Genomic DNA, 21,322 nt, shown 5'->3' with positions numbered 1-21,322 from the left:
ACTCTGTTTGCCTCTCCTCTTGTTGATTTAGTGACGAACCGTTTCAAAGAACAATCTCATGTACCACATCTGTAAGTTCTGTTTCCTTGGCATGACATGACCTTGCAAACATGAGTCTCTTTGAGGTAGCTGAAGGCCACCTCCTACAGAAACACTTTTTAAAAAAAAAGCTGAATCTGAAGGTCACTATCAGGGGTTTTGTGGGGTAGGGTATTCTCCAGCCAAATCTTTTAAAAAGTTGATCCAAGCTAGAGGCAGCCACATTGTTGGTGTCTGCTACCTTTGAGTTGTGTGCATCTGTCTCTTTTTAGCATCCAAAATGTGCAGGCTAAAGGAGCTGAATTGTCTCCTGTCCAGTCTCTCCATAATCCATCACTGGGAAATACTTGACTATGGTGAGCACATATGGAGTATGCTGTGGCAGCACCAGAACCATCCAAAAGTTGGGTTGCAGATGCTTGTCACGTCTCTCCTGCCCCCTCCCCATCCTGCTGGAAAAGTGAGAGGAGCCACTGAAATCCCAAATGCCAAAAACATTTGCAGTACCTTTTAGTCTGCGAACGGGTTTGTATGGCCAAAGTGGGCAATAGACATCGTTGGGCAGGGGTGAAGAGCGATTCTTTGGGCCGATCAACCTTGGTGGGATATTGGGGAAGACTGGATAAAGCGTCAGCCAGAAGGTTTTGCTTCCCTGGTACATATTTCAGGATGAATCGAAACTGGGCAAAGAAGTCCGCCCAGCGCACGTGCTTCGCGGACAGCTTGCGAGCCCCCTTTAGGGCCTCTAGGTTTTTGTGATCGGACCACACTTCAAAAGACACCTTGGAACCTTCTAAAAACTGTCTCCACACTGTCAGGGCATGCTTTACTGCGGTGGCTTCCTTTTCCCAAATGGCCCAATTGAGTTCGGATTGAGTGAACTTTTTAGAAAAAAAAGCGCACGGATGCAGATGCCCATCCTCCCCCCGCTGCAGGAGCGCACCCGCCATCGCTACGTGCACTATGAATGGTTGATTGCAGTCTGGGTGCTGCAAAACAGGCTCGGATGTAAAAAGCTGCTTAAGACTATCGAAGGCGGCTTGACACTGGGGGGTCCACTCCACCCGGGCGTATACAAATCGCCAAGTACTCCTTCCTGCCTCTTGGAGGGGGGGGTTGCCTGGGTAACCGGTTATCTCCTTTTGCTCTTCCATATATGCTATGTACCTTGCCTTTGACACTTACTAGTGTCCTTTTGAATATGGCTTCTGAAACCATCATAATATCTAAGATTATGATATTCACTAAGAGGAGAAAAATGCCTCTTTTTCGCTGGGTATTAGATGGCTTTGAGGTTGACCAAGTCAAGGAGTTTGTTTACCTTGGCATTCTGTTTTCCCATAACCTAAATTGGAATGCCCATCAAAAAGCAGTGTCCAACAAAATTAAACCTGGGGTTGGTGCTATTGTCAATTTTTTTCACACCAAAGGTGGCAAATATATTCCAGGGGCTATTCAGGTTTTTAACCTGAAAATTACCCCAATTATCCTCTTTGGTGTTGCCATCTGGATTACAGTCATCAATGAATCTATAGATTGTCCACTGCTTCAGTTCTTATGAAAACTCCTAAATGCCCCTCGATGTGTTGCTGGTGTTACTCTTCGTTCCGAGTTTGGCCAAATGTCACTTGAAGCTAGGGCGTGGTTGGCCACCTTTAAACTACACCTTAAACTGTGCTTTAGCACTGAGGGGTTGCTAGCTTCTCTGAAGCATGACCCTTTTAAATCCTCATGGCAAAAAATCTTAGATGAGAAACTGGCGTTGTTGGGCTTTTCGCAGGATATGTTATCAGATCTTGGGAAAACTGAAGTTTTTGCCAAAATTAAAAAGCGCATTAAAGAGCTCGATTATAGCAGCACTACTTTTCGTGCTCGTCGAGTCTGTTCATCCCAGTTCTTCGGAATACCCCCTCCACGTGGTCTGCCTGCCTATACATATTATCTAACAACTCCTCGTCTCTGTAGAGCTTTTTGCTTGGCTAGATTGAATGCTAACCCTTCTATGGTAATGCAGGGCAGAATTCTGAATATACCATACTCAGACAGGATCTGTCCTTGCTCTTCTGGCTCTATTGACTCATTAGCCCATGCCCTTTTGGAATGCCGCTTTTACGAGGAACTTCGATCGCACTATATTTCCCCCCTTTTAATATACAAATCCAATGCCTCTGTGTCCCGGGACGAGCCTCCAGGCCGGTTCCCGGGCCGCTGGCTCCCTGCTCCTTAACCCCCGGGCCCAGAGGTACTCACGGGGTAGGCGGGGGGAGCTCGCGGGTTCCTCCGACCCCCTGGGGGAGAGTCGGGGGGGCCTTACCGCCGGTTCCTTTCCTCCTCCAGGCAGCCGGCGAGAAGGGGCGCGGCCGCCCAGGAACGAAGCAGCCTGGACAGGAGCCGCCGGCCCCGACGCAGCCAGAGTGACGCGGCCCGACAGACTCCACCCCCCTCCACAGCTGATGGTTGGGAGGGCGCGGGCGGGTCGGGGAAGGGCCGCCGCAGCTGCCGGAGATCCCATTGAAGCCGCAGGAGCGGCCAGCAGGCACCGGGGAACGCGGGGAATGGGGGCGGTAGTGGGAAAGGGGCGGGGTATCTCTGGCTGGGGAGGGTTAAAAGGCGAGAGGGGAGCCAAGGCCGGGGAGGAAGCCGGAAAAGGGTTGCATGGAGGCTGAAGGTTTTTTGGCCAGCAACCTGGCAACGTCCGAGGGGGGAGAGAGTTCTGACTCCCCCTCGGACTGGTCTGAGGTCAAGGAGGCTCCCCCGCCCCCACCCCTCTCCAGGGCAGAGACCCCGGGGGCCGCTAAAGACCAGGCGCGGCGCGACACTCTGTGACTGACATAATGCCTTTTTTACTAAGCGATAGGGACCCCAAGGCTACATTGTCAGTGGCAAGATTTGTTTCAGTCCTTATATCCCTCCAACACTAGATATATGCTGCTCAAGATCAATTGATCAAGGAACTTCTAAGGGATAAAAGGAAAGGAAAGGAAACCTGTTGATTCTACCCAATAAAACTGCTTTTGTGGATTGGTTGTCTGCTGAAGTCTGATTAAGGGGGCCGCAGGACTAGAGCTTACATTAGGACACTGATTTACGTGCCCACAAATGTAAGCTCTGTCTCCATAGCAAATGCAATGTCTTGAGAAATCCGAAATGTCTTGGCACCATGAACCAAACCCAAAACCTTCCCCCGCAACACTTCCGGAACATACAATTTAGAATCTTTGTACCAAAACTCCCCGCGTTTAATTAGAGCACCTGGAAGGGTCTGCTAGGAAAGTCCCGCTTGATAACTGCGAAGAAGAGTCTCCTTAAAGGAATCAGTCAGTCCTTCCACCCCCTCCGGGAGTCGGGCTTCCCCTCCCACCGAAAACGGTGGCGGTGGGGATCGGGTCTGAGAACGGGTTTGTACGGCTAAAGTGGGCAATAGACCTCGTTGGGCAGGGGTGAAGAGCGATTCTGTGGGCCGATCAACCTTGGTGGGATATTGGGGAAGTCGGATAAAGCGTCAGCCAGAAGGTTTTGCTTCCCTGGTACATATTTCAGGACGAATCGAAACTGGGCAAAGAAGTCCGCCCAGCGCACGTGCTTCGCGGACAGTTTGCAAGACCCCGTTAGGGGCCGTAGGACTAGAGCTTACAACAACGACCTTTTGGGACTGGATACTTTGCTGGAGGAGGCCTGGTTGGTGCAAGAGGACTTTGCTCTCCTAACTCTGTTATTGGCTGAGCTTGCGCTCCTCGGGACGCAACAGGAGTCGGTGGCCCCAATCCAGGGGCCTGAGTTTTGTTTCCCAATAGCGGGGGCTCAGGGGGTAGACTTTCTGCAAACTGTTCCGGATCCCGCCCTATGCCTCTGGGAAGCACAGAACGCTGCCGCCAGGACAGTCCTGGTTCTTATGGATTTCACGCCGACCACGGCAACGGCAGCTGACGTCGAGAAGGTAGCAAGACCCAGCCACCTTGGAAGAGTGGATTTTACTGGCGGAGGAAGTGGAAAGCCGCCACCAGTTTATTTCCCTTGCCCGACGGCAGGCCAGGGAGGGGGGAAGCCAGATAAACCCTCCCAAACCTGCCGCTCCTCAGGCCCCGCGGAGGCCGGCTCTACCTCCGCAAGACTGAGCATTGCGGTTTCAAAGGGGAGCCTTGTCCGTCACGTCCGGGACTGCTGAGTCCCACTCCCCAGCAAGAGGGGACTCCTCGCGGGAGAGGACGCGCTCGGGGAAGAGGCACCGCAGCCGAGCGGAGCATCGCTCCGAGACGAAAAGCACCCCCAGCTCTACACGCCGGAGAAGTGACGAAGGACCTTTCGCCAGCGGACCCGTCGGGGTCCAGGATTACAGTTACTACTCCTGGGGAGAGTAGCTCCGCTTCTTCAGAGGAGGGTGACCACTGGAACTCCCCGGCCCTTAACTTGGAGTCTCCCCTCGAACAGCCAAAAAACGGACTGGGTCTGCGGTAGAGGGAGCGATACCGCAGACCTCCGCAGGTGTTCCTGCGAAACCCGAGGCTCCTTTCATGGTGAGTGAAGTAGAAGAGACTGTGTATGTAGATGTGATATTACGACATTATAGAAAAGGTCCTCAATTACAAGTGAAAGCCTTAATAGACTCTGGATGTGCCCGCTCGTTAATTAACGAAACCACCTTTAAGGCGCTCCAAGTGAAGTCAGTCCCTTTACTGGCACCTGTTCAATTTGCCTAAATGGATGGCAGTGATTTCAGGGGGGGGCAGTCAACCGTCGCATTGACGGAGTAGCAATGGAAATTGGCCACCATTGGGAACAAATCAACTTTACTATTGTGCCCAATGTTCGATATGCTGTGGTGTTAGGAGCAAATTGGCTCAAAGGACACAGTCTCACCATAGACTGGGAAGCTGAGACTTTAACGTTCAATAGCCCGCTATGTGGGTTACACCAATATGAAGTGGCCGTTAAAACCGTAATCAAACCAATTCCTGCCCTGGCCTCGGACACCTCCAGTTCGACACAATTGCCACCCGACTATCAGGACTTTGCAAACGTATTTAATGTGCAGGAGTGTGATGTGTTACCCCCCCCCCCCAGCGCCGGACGGACTGTGCTATTGAAGTGGTGGGGGATGGAAAACTGCCAAAGAGTAAGATCTACCCAATGAGTCCTACAGAACGGACGGTGCTCCGCGAATTCTTAGACAAGAACTTGGCTCGCAGTTTCATCTGACCCTCCACCGCGCCCTATTCGGCACCGGCTTTCTTCGTGTGTAAGAAAACAGGAGATTTGCATTTGTGTATTGACTTTCGAAAACTCAATGCTGTTACTCAAATGAATGCTTATCCTATCCCCCTCATTTCTGATCTCTTCGGACAATTGAAGGAGGGACACATTTTCACCGAATTGGACTTAGTCGAGGCTTATTACAGTGTCAGAATCCGGGAGGGGGATGAATCTCTGACAGCCTTTTCCAGTTGCTTTGGGATGTTCGAATTTATGGTGATGCCTTTTGGATTAAAAGGGGCCTCGGGGGTCTTCATGCAACTCATTAATGAGATCCTCCATGATCTACTGTTCAAAGGAGTGGTGGTTTATTTAGATGACATTCTCATTTACTCTAAAACCATGGATGAGCATGTTGCCTTGGTTCGAGAGGTGTTGCAACATCTCAGAGACAATCAGCTCTATGCTAAAGCGTCTAAGTGCGAGTTCCATAGGAAGCAATTGACTTTCCTAGGATATATTATCTCACACCAGGGACTGACTATGGATCCTGAAAAGGTGCAAGCGGTGCTCGATTGGGAACCACCCTCTACTCGTAAACAGGTCCAAAGATTTCTCGGGTTTGCAAATTTTTACAGTGCGTTCCTCCAACATTTCACTCAGATTGTGCTACCCATCATGAACCTCCTTATGACTAAGGGAAAGGGGAATACAGCCACCTTACCCATCACCCGGGTGGAGTGGACCCCCCAGTGTCAAGCCGCCTTCGATAGTCTTAAGCAGCTTTTTACATCCAAACCTGTTTTGCAGCACCCAGACTGCAATCAACCATTCATAGTGCATGTAGACGCTTCCGACGTTGCGATGGGGGGTGCGCTCCTGCAGCGGGGGAAGGATGGGCACCTGCATCCGTGCACTTATTTTTCTAAAACGTTCACTCAATCCGAACTCAATTGGGCCATTTGGGAAAAGGAAGCCGCCGCGGTAAAGCATGCCCTGACAGTATGGAGGCAGTTTTTAGAAGGTTCCAAGGTGCCTTTTGAAGTATGGTCTGATCACAAAAACCTAGAGGCCCTAACGGGGGCTTGCAAGCTGTCCACGAAGCATGTGCGCTGGGCGGACTTCTTTGCCCAGTTTCGATTCGTCCTGAAATATGTAACAGGGAAGCAAAACCTTCTGGCTGACGCTTTATCCAGACTTCCCCAATATCCCACCAAGGTTGATCGGCCCACAGAGTCGCTCTTCACCCCTGCCCAATGAGGTCTATTGCCCACTTTGGCCGTACAAACCCGTTCTCAGACCCGATCCCCACTGCTGCTGCTTTCGGTGGGAGGGGAAGCCCCATGCCCTGCTGAGCCGGCAGTGCCGCCCGCCTTGCTTCCTCCTCCCCCTGAGCGACTGACAGCCACGGTTCCCGAGGTGCAGGGACCCGAGCGCCCCTTCAGCCGCTCCCTGTACCTGTGTCGGCTCCGTCCCCGGTCAAGCTGCCCGCCGGCACAACTCTGGAAGGGGTGGAAGGACTGACTGATTCCTTTAAGGAGACTCTTCTTCACAGTTATCAAGCGGAACTTTCCTCGCAGACCCTTCCAGCTGCTCTAATTAAATGCGGGGAGTTTTGGTACAAAGATTCTAAATTGTATGTTCTGGAAGTGTTGCAGGGGGAGGTTTTGGGTTTGGTTCATGGCGCCAAGACCACCAGACATTTCGGATTTCTCAAGACATTGCATTTGCTATGGAGACAGTTTTGGTGGGCGGGCCTGCGGTCAGATGTGGACTCCTTCATCCGCAGCTGCCCCATATGTGCAGCAGCCAAACGATCTCAGGGCAAGCCGCCCGGACTTTTACAACCGTTAGAGACTTCCTCGAAACCGTGGGAAGTAATTGCAATGGACTTCATGACGGACCTACCCCCTAGTGGGGGAAAGACAGTTATTTGGGTGATTACTGATCTGTTTTCGAAACAGGTGTATCTTGTACCCTACACAGGTATTCCTTCCGCCCCGAAATTGGCCGCCTCTTTGTGTCACATGTCTTTTGTCTCCATTCCTTTCTGCGCAAAATAGTGACGGACAAGGGGTTCAGATTTCGTGGCCAAATTTTGGAAGGCTTTTCTCAAATTGGTCGGAGTGGAACAAGGACTGTCTAGCCTTCCATCCCCAAACGGATGGTCAAACTGAACTGGTGAATGCGGTGTTGGAATGCTATTTACGCTGTTAAGTTAATTACCATCAAGATGATTGGGTAGACCTGTTGCCTTTTGCTGAATATGCTTATAATAATGCGGTTCACCAATCCACAGGGTTCAGCCCTTTCCAGGTTGTCCATGGTAAAGAATTTGGCCCCGCTGGTCATGTTGATGTTTCTGAGGAGGAGAGGGGAGGTGACGTGGCCGGATGTGTACGTTCAATTCAAACAACCTGGCCATGGCTGGTTAAAAATCTGGAGCAAGCCAAATGGTGTTACAAGGCTCAGGCTGACAAACATCGCTCCCCCGGTAAGGAATGCAAAGTGGGGGATCTCATCTATCTGTCCACCAAGAACCTACGATCCACCCGCCAGTGCGATAAACTCAGTGCCAAGTATGTGGGTCTGTTCCCCATTTCCCGGATTATTAATCCAGTGGCTGTGGAACTCTCCTTGCCCAAGTCTCTATGAAGAATTCATCCAGTGTTCCATGTCAGTCTTTTAAAACTGTATGTTCCTTCCCAAAAATGGCATCCTGAGCCACAACCCGAAGTGCCTGAAATGGTGGGGGGGGGGGAGGAGCATTGTGAAGTAGCTAAAATACCGGATTCTCGCATTCGCTACGGTTCCCTTCAGTACCTGGTCCGCTGTAAACATTTTAGTCCCGCCCAGGATGAATGGGTGCGCGCCTGTGATGTCTCCGCCCCCCGCTTAGTACAAGAATTTCATGCCGCCTACCCTTACAAACCCACGGTGGGAGGGTGAAGGGGAGTCTTTAGGGGGGCAGAATGTCAGGAGCAGGCCATGAGGATGGTATGCGGTAGTGCAATTGTGCTGCTTCCAGGTGCTGTTGTGCTATTCTGTCCAAGGCCAGTCTATGCCCCGTGTTTAGTCTTCATAGATTCCCATTCTGTGGGAATCGCCAAGTACTCCTTCCTGCCTCTTGGAGGGGGGGGTTGCCTGGGTAACCGGTTATCTCCTTTTGCTCTTCCATGTATGCTATGTACCTTGCCTTTGCCCCTTACTAGTGTCCTTTTGAATATGGCTTCTGAAACCTGTCGATTCTACCCAATAAAACTGCTTTTGTGGATTGGTTGTCTGCTGAAGTCTGTTTAAGGGGGCCACAGGACTAGAGCTTACACTGACGCATAACAATGTGCAAAGTTTTGAGTTCCCCAGAACTTTTCATCAGGCCAGAGGTTACAAAATGTAAAGAAAGGGAAAAAAACATATTTTTTCAGGTTGTGATTTTAAGACCTTGCCCTGCTTGGCCTGGGAGGAGCTCCCCCCCCCTAACATCAGTTGCAGCAGCTCTATCCACCAGGCTTCGTACACCTTTAAAGAGATATCAGCCTCGGCAGCAGCAAAACTGTCTGAGGGATGGGGTGAGGATTTATGGCTGGCTTCATTCCTCCTGCCATGCCACAGTGGAGACATCACAGCCTCATTTTTTGGGACTTTTTAATCAATAATTGTAGTTCTGTTGTGCTCTTCTGGCATGAATATAAGCTTTCAAGAGTCAAATCTCACTTTGTTAGATACTTTACTATCCAGAATCATTTACCCAATGAATACTATTATTAAGTCATTTCCTTAAGTTATCCTTTTAAGTAGCCCACCATAATCACAGTAAAAGGTTAAAAGGGGATTTTTGTCAAAGCCTTAAGTATAAATGATCTCGGTTACTGCTTTTGGGGGTACCAGCTACCAGTTTGAAAAACAAGCACTAAAAGGAATAAGAAAGTGCTCCTGAGGGGGTGGTGCGCCCATTAGCCTCGCTGTACAAGAGATCTTATTCAGCAGCCTCTCCTGACTTCTGAGATTTCAGTAGACTTGAGGACTGATCCTAAGCAGGACTCCTCAGAAGTAAATCCTATTTGAATTTTCCTTGTCTGCACATTTCTACAACCATATGGGCAAGAAATTTGCTCCTTTTAAAATTAAAGGAGATTCTCAGGAAACTGAATTTTGTGCTGAAGATCACATTCTTTTTCTGTGCTTCTGTAAAATCACGCTGTATGTGTAACCCCAAGTATGCTTTGGGGAATCTCTCCCCCCCCCCCATTTCTGGTATGTTTTAGATGACTTTATCTGTGTGGGGTTTTTATTTCTGTTTCCATTGTATATTATGAATGTTTGTGTTTAATTCATGTTGACTGCTTTTTAGATTTGGTGGGAAGGATGGATTAAAATAAAATGGTGCTTCTTAGTTAGGGGGTGGCACATTTAAAAAATCCTCATTTGCAGGGTTAGTTATATGGTTTCTTATTTTTTCTACTCCTCCATAAACGACATCATTATTTCTGATCAGATACTCAGCAAATGAATATTCATTAAGTAACCTTGTAATTGGGCAGTTCATTGGACACCCTTGTTGTATCAATTAATTTTCATGGGATCCACAATTAAAATTCATGCGATAAAACTTACTGGTGATGATGATTGGCATGACTCTCATCTTTGGAGATGCACAAAGTCTGGTTTAACTGAAGTATGGGAAGGGAACAAAGATATTTAAATTCTAGCACCATGCCTCAGCAGCAGAGTGCCTCATCCTCTCATCCAACTGAGATTAGTCATTGACTCGTTTCCAAACAGAACCGATACCTGTTGTAGCCTGTCCTTCAGATGTTGCTTTAAGCAATGTTAATTAGAGAGATGGGGGATTTCTAGGTTGCATAGCTTTAGTTGCATATCTCTGTTCTTTTGCTATAATTAAAGATAGCACCATCCCCCTCTATGGGGGCTGTTTACATATTATGTAGCAGCAAACCTGAATTTGACATGGAGCCACAACCAATTTTGCTTCTCTGGTGCATGAATGATACACCTGTTTGTCACATTTACAACTGATCTGTTTAGGTGTGCATTTAAAAACAAACCTTCAAGATAAGACAATGGATGAAAAGTGTGAATGTGTGTATGTGTGCACCATCAAGTTGCAGCCAACTTATGGTAACCATATAGGCAAGAGACATTCAGAGATGGTTTGAAGAAGAAGAGTTGGTTTTTATATGCTGACTTTCTCTACTACTTAAGGAAGAATCAAACCGGCTTATAATCCCCTCCCCACAACAGACACCTTGTGAGGTAGGTGGAGCTGAGAGAGCTCTCAGAGAGCTGTGACTAGCCCAAGGTCACCCAGCTGACTTCATGTGAAGGAGTGGGGAATCGAACCCAGTTCTCCATATTAGAGTCTGTCACTCTTAACGAGCATTGCCTGCTTCCATGTGGGCTGAGAGTTCTGAGGGAACTGCGACTGGCCCGTGGTCACTCAGCAGGCTTCTTGTGGAGGAGTGGGGAATCGAACCTGGTTCTCCATATTAGAGTCCACCGCTCTTAACCACTACGTCACACTGGTTCTCTAATGAAGAGAGACACTCTTCTAAACCACTATTTAGTTATTGGGAAAGAGCATGCTTGCCTTTCCTTGTGTAAATTGGTGCTGCCCTCAAGTTTGGTTCTATTTTTGCTTGACCTGCTTCTTTGCTGAGTTACGATGCTGCTTGTGTTGGCAAGCTTATAAACACCAAAGTATGAGCTTAATTTATACTTTGGACCGAATTTTGATATTTTAGCTTGCGAGCTGCTTTGCAGATTCCTTATCTTTCAAGTACATAAATATTTTTAAATGATTGTTTTGGTGAACGAGAGATGGTCCAGATGTCTTTGAAACTTCCTCTCTTAGATGTTCTTTGGAAGTGTGGCATATAGTTTTTCCCCCTCCAGTACTGACAGGATCAGCATTGGAGATTGCCACATAAGCCTGTTCTCAGTATACTTTATTTTCCACCTAATATCACACAGACACCTACCTTAGGTTGATCTCTCTTTTGAAAATCTACAGTACTTACAATGCTGTGGAATTAGTGGTGTTCACCAGAGTGTTAAACAACCGTTCAAACAACCAAATTATGCATGCTTTTGTTGTTGAAGAAGCTCCAGTAGGCAGACTGCCGACACAGTATTGTATACTTCCTGCAGCCTCTCTTCCACTCCTCCTTTATGGCTTTTGGGATAAATGTAATCTCTCTTTCAGGGGCTCTTCCTCACGACTCCTAAAATAATTTTTTGGATAATTGAGCCACTTAGTTCAAACTAGAGTGTCGAAGCTATGTTTCAGTTGTGAAGTTTTCCTGAAACGTTTCTATATGGCTTTCTTATTTGTACTGATTTTGGATGCCTGGGACCCAACTGTAGATACTCTTTACGTCTGGTGTCCAGAACTGAAAACATTGGTTGGCAGCAGATGGCTGCGGGTTGGCCCAGAAGTGGAGAGGGTGGGAAACCCGAGAAAAAAAGGTAGGACAGCAGCTTTTAAAAGCAGCTGCGGGCTGGATAAGAGCTTAGCCTGGGTTGGGCAGCAGATAGTGGGAATGGGGCTCCCTCTCTCGTGGGCATGCAACAGTCACTCTCTCTCATACTTGTCCATACCAATGGATGCCCCCTATTACCCCACATCATTCAGGTTTCATTGAAGACAAGAGCAAATAAAATGAACTATGCTAGAGCTACCTGTGTGATAACCAAAATAATATAGTTAAAACGAAATACGTAGGTCTTTTACAGCCATTCAAGTTACTCCTGATTTTCTTGGGAGTTGATCCACAAACGTTGGAATCAGTTTGGGCATGGCTGTTGCATGGCTGCCCTCTTTGTGCATTTTCCCAGTTGTGGAGTCAGTTTTTTTTTTTCCTGTACACGCCTTCAATGATGAGGATTTTCAAGGAAGGGTGCTGTCGTTATCAGTGGTATCATCCAAGGTGTCACAGCACCCCTCTTAAAAAAAAAAAGCACTAAAATGTTTATATATCATGGGAGCGTTGTAACAATAGGCTTTGGAGATTCACTAAATCCCCAGCTTTCATTTTTTAAAAAGTAAGTCTCTATCCCTTTCCCTCGTGAGATATGCCTTTTTCCTTATATCTTTGCAAGGGAAGAGACTCGAGACTTACATTTTTTTAAATGAAAGCTGGTAATTCAAAAAACCTCCTAAGCCTATTGTTACAATGCTCCAGCGATATATTGATGTTTTAGTTCTGTTATAAAAATAAAAAATAAATCACTCATCTTCAGGGTTGGGGAGGAAAGAGAGGGAGTGGTTTGACCACAACAGTCCAAATCATTGAAGAGTGGGCTGGAGGTGGGGTGGGACAAAGAAAACCATTAGAAGCATTACACAAGAGGAAACAACTGACTCAAAATTGACTTCCTAGAAAGCATCAGGGTAAAAGTATTCTCAGACGAACTGGGGGGGGGGAACGGGGAGGGGGGAACCCTAAAGTGAAAGCTAAAGGCAGGAAAATGTGTGTGGAAATTGGGATGAACCGAAGCAGTATGGGGCCAGAACCAATGAAATACCCCATGTAGTCTAGGAAAGTGGGTCAGACCACATGCTATTTGATCTTTAGTCTGATCTGTGATAAATTGTTGTCTAACCACAAATAGAAGGAAGAGATACAAACAGGTTAGGAAGTAACACACACATAGCAAAAGGAAGTGTTACTGGCTCTGTAGCTTAAGACTGGTTTAGCTAAAGCCTGTTTCTGGTTGTGGCAACCTCTGATTCTCCAGGGAGGTTTTTTTGGGGGGAACTCCCCCATCAACCCACATAAGCCAGAAACTATGCAACAGATTAAAAGAAATAAAATATTATCCATGAAACTATCTATTTCTGCTCTGGACCCCCCCCCCCCAAGCTCTCTGCTTTCCTTTCAGGGAGGTGTGGTCACATTAGTGGTATTTCTGGAATACCTGAGAATTGTGTGGAATGGAATCCAAGTAACTAAAATAACATTTCTGCAGCTGGCATTTTGTGTTTTCAGGTTCAAATGGTGCCTTCTATCTGTGTGTCTGTATTTTTAAAATGCCAAAGGAGCTTTGGAATGGAGCAGTGTAAAACAGAGAAGTGATGGTGTCAACCCTTTACTCCTGCTGTTTTTTCTGCTGGAGATCCTTCCCTTTAGGATTCCAGCTGCAGGTTCATCCAAACATGCATCTGGAACCCCAGAAAGGGGGGAAGCAGCTTGGGAGGGGGAGCAGTGTTTCATTTGGCCTTCAGTGCTGTCAAGCAACAATAATGTGGTGTTAGGAATTCTTACCCCCCCCCCCACAGCCACCCACACACACACAATGTTGCATGAAACTGCGCTGGAGGTAGTGGTTGCATGTCTGTCACAGATAGCATACTTGTGTATGTACAGTGATGTTACCTCAAATAATGTGCTACTCAACATTTAGGTTCTGCCACATCTTAACTGACCTGGATGGCCCAGGCTAGCCTGATCTCTTCAGATCTCAGACGCTAAGCAGGGCTGGCCCTGGTTAGTATTTGGATGGGAGAATACTAGGGTCGCTATGCAGAGGCAGGCAATGGCAAACCACCTCTGTTAGTCTCTTGCCTCAAAAACCCTACTGGGTTGCCTTAAGTCGGCTGCGACTTGACGTCACTTCACACATTCACATCTTAAATTTGCCTGTTTATGAGTTGGTATGAGGCATCATTTACTTTTAATATTCTGGCCACATTAATTCGTATTGCCCAGTATCCATCCTCTAGTGACTTTCCTCCCATGACATTCACACTTATTGATCATGTCCCAGTGATCATCATATGCAAGTATGTTCACCAGGGGAGCCATGACACAATCCTGATCTTACCTTAGGCCATAATCTGGCAAGTTCTGAGGGCCAAATTAAATATTTGATGTCATGCTTGATTCTTTTCCCCAATAGCAGGCTTCTTTTTCCCCCACAGAGAAGAGCGTGTGGTTGGCTGGAATTGTGGGTGAATGAACCGTGTGCATGCAGGTACTTAACTCTTTGTCAACCATTTCTCAGGAAGCCCTTCCCCTTAACATGCCATTTTCCTGGGGTCATAGTGGTGGGAAAAAAAGAGTTTTTTTGGGGGGGGGTATGCAATTGCGCATAATATGTATTTTAGTTCTAAATAATGGGATTTAAATGAATCAGGAACAAGTTATTTTGGAGAAGGTTCGTAGTTTCAGGGATCAGAAGGAAATCTGCATCAGTACCTCACTAGAGACTGAAAAAGTCTGAACTGTTCCTCAGTAATATATTTCCCGTTAAGGATGAAACAAACGTAGCTAAGAGAAGTGGTTTTAAAGCACAACTCTCTGAATTTGCCTTCTTCAGTTTTTGTCTAGATTCTTTTAATAGCAGAATTATTTGCCTTTCATTCTGAAACTGCGTAATACAGGATCACAGTGATCTCGATGGTGTGTGGCCGGCTTCTGGATGTAAACATGGGCTGTCAGCAGTCTTTGAAACTGCTTTCTATTTCAACTTGCACTGCAAGTGCATTTTGAGGAAACCTATGGCTCTTTCCCTCTCCAGTAAGCCTTGCGTGAACCGGCAGGCTCCAAATACACTGCTTTGTATTATGTGCCTTAACCAGATTCATGGCTGGAGCTACCAGCTCTGATAACACTGATTATTAGTTGGAGGAAGAGATGGGGAATGAGAGGCCTGCATTTGGATCCCCCAGATTGGAGTTGTCAGAACTGGAAATGCTGTCCAGTCTACTTGGCAGTGCGTTCATAGTCCCAGTTCAGCAAGGAGCAGCATGCTGAATTTCGTCTTTGACCATTCTTGCTGGATCAGGGTATATGGCTTTACAAAACACACAATTCTGAACTTAATAAGGTCTGTTCTAATTTCTCCTTCATTTGTAGCCTATCTCATCCGCTTAGTTATCGCACGCAAAGACATTTCTGCTTAGAATGGTTGAGAAATGTACACCCGGCTTTTGGTTTGGAATAAATCCTTGAGAACTGGCGTATTGTAAGAGTGTGAGCTTTGGACCAGGAAGTCCTGGATTCAGATCTCAGTCCTGATCTCACATATTGGCATCAGACAAGTCACTGGTTCCCTCAGCCTCTGTGCTCTTCCTCATCTGTAATTATTGTTTATCAATCACCTTTCTACAGAAATGTGACCAAGGATGGTAATAGTTGCCTACCTTATAGGATTTTTATAAGAATTACTGAAATAACATAAAGTGCTTAAGTTTGAACACTCTGTGACAGCATTTATAATAACAATAACAATAACAATAACAATAACAACAATAATAAAAACCCAGCCTGATGAGAACTAAAAATGTTCAAGATGGGACAGAATGTTGAGAGCGACTGAGTGCTAAAGGGGAAAAATTTGGATTTCTCAAGTACCTGAGAAATTTAAGAGAATCATGGAGGGGAGGTTCTTTGGGAGGCTTCTTGAGAGAAGAGACTGAAGGAGAGGGAGACCACATGTTCCTGACCTTCATAGAGGAAAGGTGGGATAAAATGTGACAGATGAACCTGAGTCCCTGGCAGCCGTGCCTGCTTTAAAGACAGGGAACACCAAGCAGTTTTTAAAAATGAACATGATAAAATAAATGTATAAAGAACATATATATGTATCATCCCCCCCCCCAAAAAAAAAAACAGCAACACATAAAGCAAACTCACTGAGAAGAAAAACAGCTTAAAGTCCAGTTAGCAGGTGGTCAATTCAATCAAGCTTGACAAAAATATATCAGGGAAAGAATGTGGCGGGAAGAGGAACTTGCTGAATGTTTCTGAAAGAGTTTTTAAAGATGAAAATTTGCAAGAAATTATCAAACAAATAAGAAGAGTTGATTTTTATATGCCCACTTTCTCTACCACTTAGGGGAGACTCAAACAGACTTACAATCACCTTCCTCTCCCCACAACAGACACCCTGTGAGGTAGGTGGGGCTGAGAGAGCTCTAACAGAGCTGTGACTAGCCCAAGGTCACCCAGCTGGCTTCATGTGTAGGAGTGGGGAAACAAATCCAGTTCACCAGATTAGTGTCCGCCACTCATGTGGAGGAGTGGGGAATCAAACCCGGTTCTCCAGATTAGAATCCACCACTCCAAACCACCGCTCTTAACCACTACACCACGCTGGCTCTCAATAACAATGTAGAATGTTCATACAGTATGGAGAAATAGAAAGAAGCATTGTCACAATATAGCCTTAAACAAGATGAGAGGTAAAGCATAATCAGCAATGTAGTCTTCATAACTGGAAAAGGCTGGAATACACAGCAAGGGCATTCTTGAGGAGAAAAATGGTCAAGTTCATTCAACTAACATTCCAAAATTAACAGCATTATTAACAGTGCAAAGAAGAGGGACAAAGATATGTAAAGAAAAATAAAACTGAAGGAGGTAGGGTAATGATTGTTTTTACAATAGGGAAAATTGAAACTGTTATTCTACATACGGTAAAGAAAGAATCCATTGTATACAATTCCTATATGGTTGTGTGTAAACTGAGGGGATGTAGGTTGGTCTTTCATGAAAAACAGAAAAGTGCCAAGAAGAAAGAACACGCAATGTATTTACATGGGACATGTTTGACAGGGTAGAACTGTGGGAGAATTATAATTATTACAGGAAACAACACAAGAAGTTGAAGAGGATTGTGTTTAGTGAGTAGAAAATATACAAAACAAAGTTTGATGATTTTTTTTTTAGCCGACTGCTGGATCACACAATGTGCTTTGACATATTAAAATTTCTAGGGGCCGCCCAAATGCCAAACACATCATCAGTTTTGATCTAGATGACTTGATAACATACATGTCAATACTGCTTAGCAAAACACTTTAGGAAAAATGATGGTGGCTATAGAATATGCTGCGACAATGGGAAATCCATTGCCCAAGATTTTACAAAACCTCTTAACGCATGACCTTCAGCTTTCTTGGAGTTTATTAAATATCAGAATAGTTAGAATAGCTAGAGAATATTTATCAGCATAACACACTTTCTTTTGTGGTAACAGGAGCCTTTAAAAAAACCTATCTGGACATTGAGTATATTGTTTTTAAGTACAGGGAACAGTGCCACATAATTTAACAGACCTATATCCTGAGGTGCCCTGACCTGGATGGCCCAGGCTAGCCAGATCTCGTCAGATCTCAGAAGCTAAGCAGGGTCAGCCCTGGTTAGTATTTGGATGGGAGACCACCAAGGAATACCAGGGTTGCTGGGCAGAGGAAGGCACTGGCAAACCACCTTTGCTAGTCTCTTGCCATGAAAACCCCAAAAGGGGTCGCCATAAGTCAGCTGTGACTTGATGGCACTTTACACCCACACACATATCCTGAGGTCTGTGCTACTGTACATTTAAAAGAAAAAGAAATGTTCTGTTTAGATATGATAAAAAACCAAACCATGAAGATTTTTACCTGTACCCACATGCTGTGTCTAACAGTAAAACAGGTGGCCAGTGCCAGTGATAAAACAAAACCAGGCCACTCACAGACAAGATGGCAGTTTCTACATGTTCAAGAGTCTCCATTTGTGTGCAGAAGAATACAGGTTTGTAAATTAACCAATGGGGGGGGGGCGCTTACAAAAATGATCTGATGAGGACTGACTATGCTCCTAGAGCATGAAATGTTGAGAACAGCTAAGTGTTAATTAAAGAAAATGATTGGGGGCAGGATGTACCTACTCAAGAGCCAATTTTTGGTACCAGCTAGAATATACACTTGTTCATCCATTGCTTTCTCCTGAGTAGTTTTTTTTTAAAATGTTCATCCAGGCTGTTAATATGTATTTTATACGGATACTTTAAAATCATATTGTTGAAAATTATAAGCTGCCTCGTGCCTATGGTGAAGATAGTTGGATAGACATTACTAAAATAAATATGAAATAAATTAGTTCATAACTTTTCAACATAAACATTAAAAAATATTTAGCATTGTGATAGCACAATTAAATAACTGACTTTCTGCTGTTCGTACTACTAATTAATGTAAGCCTTAAGAGGTTTCGTATACATTTGAGAAGACCCACTGAAAGCAAAGGGGATTAGCCATTTGAGGAACCCCCCAACACAGTAAGGCGTTTCAGCCTCACTGTATTTTTGCATATCTCTAACATGAGAATTGGGCCTTTGCATGAAGTTTGGAAGAAAATTCCAATATTACAGCACGTTCTATAGAATTACTGTTTAGCAGATCAGTATTCTCATTCGTACCAACATGAGGTTTAACTTTAAACGTAGCTACAGATTAACAAAAGTCTTGATACTGTGTTGGTGACCTAAGTGTAGTGAAAGAGTTCGTTTGCCTTAGTCGGAGCAGCTTTTGTCATAATTTATCAACTCTCTTCTGTTAGATCTCTCGCTGTAAAACAGATTGGAGGTCCATTTTCTGATGCTTTACTGCAAGACTGTTAATAGAATAGTTAATTCTCTTACATCATTGCCCCTGGTGAGATTATTTTGCTGCAGCAGCAACACAATAAGCAGGCGGCACACAAAAGATCAAAATGATTCCAGCTTGTTTGGCAGATTCAAAAGGGCCTGTGATGCTCTAGACACAAGAGCATTCATTTAGTGGAACAGAATCGCCACTGCATTTGCATCAAGGTAGATCAAAGGCAACTGAATGCCTACAACATTTACATAAGGATAGGGGAGAGGCTATGGGAACCCAACTGTTGAGCCCTAGCAATACTTATTCAACCAGGGAATAAGGATACTTCCAGGGGTAAAGGAAGAGCTTTCTTCTAATACCTTTTAGAATCCAGGTGGTTCTCCTTTTTTTGTGAAAAGCTCAGGTGTCCTCAGCAAGGACATTTAGGGCCGGAAGTTGGCATAAAAGGGTTTTGGAAATTAGTTGCTAACTATGGAACTAGCCTTTAGAGTTAATTTGCTTTCTTCAAACTATACAGGCACATATTAGGCAAATTAAAACCATATATGGAATACACATTTTATGGAGTCTGTATTCTGAAGCGATTTGCAGACTTGTGCTTTCCACTGATAGATACTACCACATCGTCTGCTGACTCAGCCATCAGCCTTTCCTTTCCTCCCTTTGTTGGGCAGACTGCCTACCATTAAAAATCATTAGGACGGGACATTCTGAACATGTGTTCACACTTAACCTTATAAAAATAAACAAAAAATGAACAAAATCAATTGATAGGGACAATGACAAAACTGCTCTGCGATGGGGGAGGGTTGGTGATGTCACAGGCACCAGCCCAAAAGCACCCTTTACAGCCAGCCTTTCCCCCAGCTGAAACCGAACCATACTGGAAATGTGTGCAGCAACGGTCTGTAGAGCTAACTTTGGTACCCAACAGGGACATGTATGTTGAGTATGTCCACTTCTTCTCTGTGCCATCTGTTTCACAACTGCATCCAAGTATCTCTTGAGTACTACTGCAGGAACACTGATGTAAATATTTCTTTTGTTTTATAGAAATGAAAACCAAAAGGGAAAGGTAACCACGATAAAATCAAAAGGTGAGTAAAAATGGTGATGTGTGTGTGTGTGTGTGAAGTGCCGTCAAGTCGCAGCCGACTTATGGCGACCCCTTTTGGGGTTTTCATGTCAAGAGACTACAGAGGTGGTTTGCCAGTGCCTTCCTCTGCACAACAACCCTGGTATTCCTTGGTGGTCCTCCATCCAAATACTAACCAGGGCTGACCCTGCTTAGCTTCTGAGATCTGATGAGATCAGGCTAGCCTGGGCCATCCAGGTCAAGAAAAAAAAATTGGTGATAGAAGCACATTATGATTGCCTGCACTTTTAAAATGGCAAAGCACATAAGAACATAAGACTTTCTCCATGACAGAGTTCCCCAAAATGGAGCCTGTGTGCACAATGCTACCTGTCAGTACTTCCCCTGATACCAAGCGAGCTTTTCAGGAAGTGGATGGGGCCATTTTAATGCAGGGCTTGTTATTGGTTGCCCTTGTTTAAATGAAAGGGTTTTACACTGCAATATTAAGCACAACCACTATAGGATCAGGAGGACTGAGAAGCACCTGTAACTTTCCTTAGTCAGTGTGTGGTTCTGTTTCCCCTTCAGCCTTTCCTTCTTCTTATCCTGCCTTTTCTCTCTGCCTCCCTTCCCTCAGGCTTTCTTTGTTTCTTTTTATTCCTTTTCTGCAATTTTCTTGCAAACAGAGGAGGGAGGTGTTGCATTTGGCTCTGCCTCCTATGGCAACCATTTTGGGGTGGCACTCTCACCACCCACTCTCAAAATTCCAAAGGTGCCCGCAGGCTCAGAAAGGTGGGGACCCCTGCTCCATGCCATGCATAATTTTGTGAACCTTAAGCAAGTCTCCTTCTGGTCATCTGTCCTCCATCTCCAAAGCATTATAGCCTTTCCTCATATAGAGCTGCTCCAGTTCCTTCATCATTTTGATTGTCCTTTTCTGTACATCTTCCATTTCCACACTGTTTTTTTTAAGTGGGGTGATCAGAGCTGTACGTAGTATTCCAAATGTGGCCATAGCATGGTGGTGGTGGAAAGTGCTGTCAAATCACAGCCAACTTATAGCAACCCCATAGGGTTTTCAAGGCAAGAGACGAACAGAGGTGGTTTGCCATTGCCTACCTCTGCATGGCAATCCTGGACTTCCTTGGTGGTCTCCATCTGAGTACTAACCAGGGCTGACCCTTCTTAGCTGAGTTGTGAAGAGATCAGGCTAGCCTGGGTCATCCAGTTCAGGGTGGCCACACCAAAGGCTTATATAAATGCCCGTTTTATTTAGAGTCCCTTTCCAAATAATCCCTAGTGTGGAATTTGCCTTTTTCACTACTGCTGCATACTAACAGTTTCATTCAGGCCTGATCAGTTTGTGTGAAGGCAAAGTCCCTAGGAAGTATCTATGGGAAAAATTAAGGAGGACCACAATCAACCGGAGACTCTTGTGCTTAATACAAAAACTTTAAGAATCTTCAGCTGCCCAGGTTCACTGTACTTCTGAAGGGCATCCAATTCCTTCTCTATACAGAGAGGAGTAAGACAGGGATGTCTGTTGGCCCCCATATTATTTAATCTTTATATTAACATGGTCTCCAGATTAAATAACCAACAGTTCTACCCCCCCTGTACTGGCA

The 21,322-nt window shown here is 45.5% G+C and overlaps 1 protein-coding gene across 1 annotated transcript in view; it reads left to right on the top strand.

Moving 5' to 3' along the window:
- The window catches only part of KIZ (kizuna centrosomal protein), a 116,135-nt gene that overhangs the window by 92,392 nt on the left and 2,421 nt on the right, over positions 1 to 21,322 (top strand). The window contains exon 12 of the mRNA XM_056862274.1: positions 19,673 to 19,716. Within this exon, the coding sequence (XP_056718252.1) occupies positions 19,673 to 19,716 (44 nt within the window). The remainder of the gene's footprint in view (positions 1 to 19,672; positions 19,717 to 21,322) is intronic.

This window comes from Euleptes europaea, chromosome 17 (genome assembly GCF_029931775.1).
Source record: "Euleptes europaea isolate rEulEur1 chromosome 17, rEulEur1.hap1, whole genome shotgun sequence".
NCBI classification, from domain to species: Eukaryota; Metazoa; Chordata; class Lepidosauria; order Squamata; family Sphaerodactylidae; genus Euleptes; species Euleptes europaea.
The sequence above is the reverse complement of the archived record's forward strand: the minus strand, read 5'-3'. Positions and strand labels throughout refer to the sequence as shown.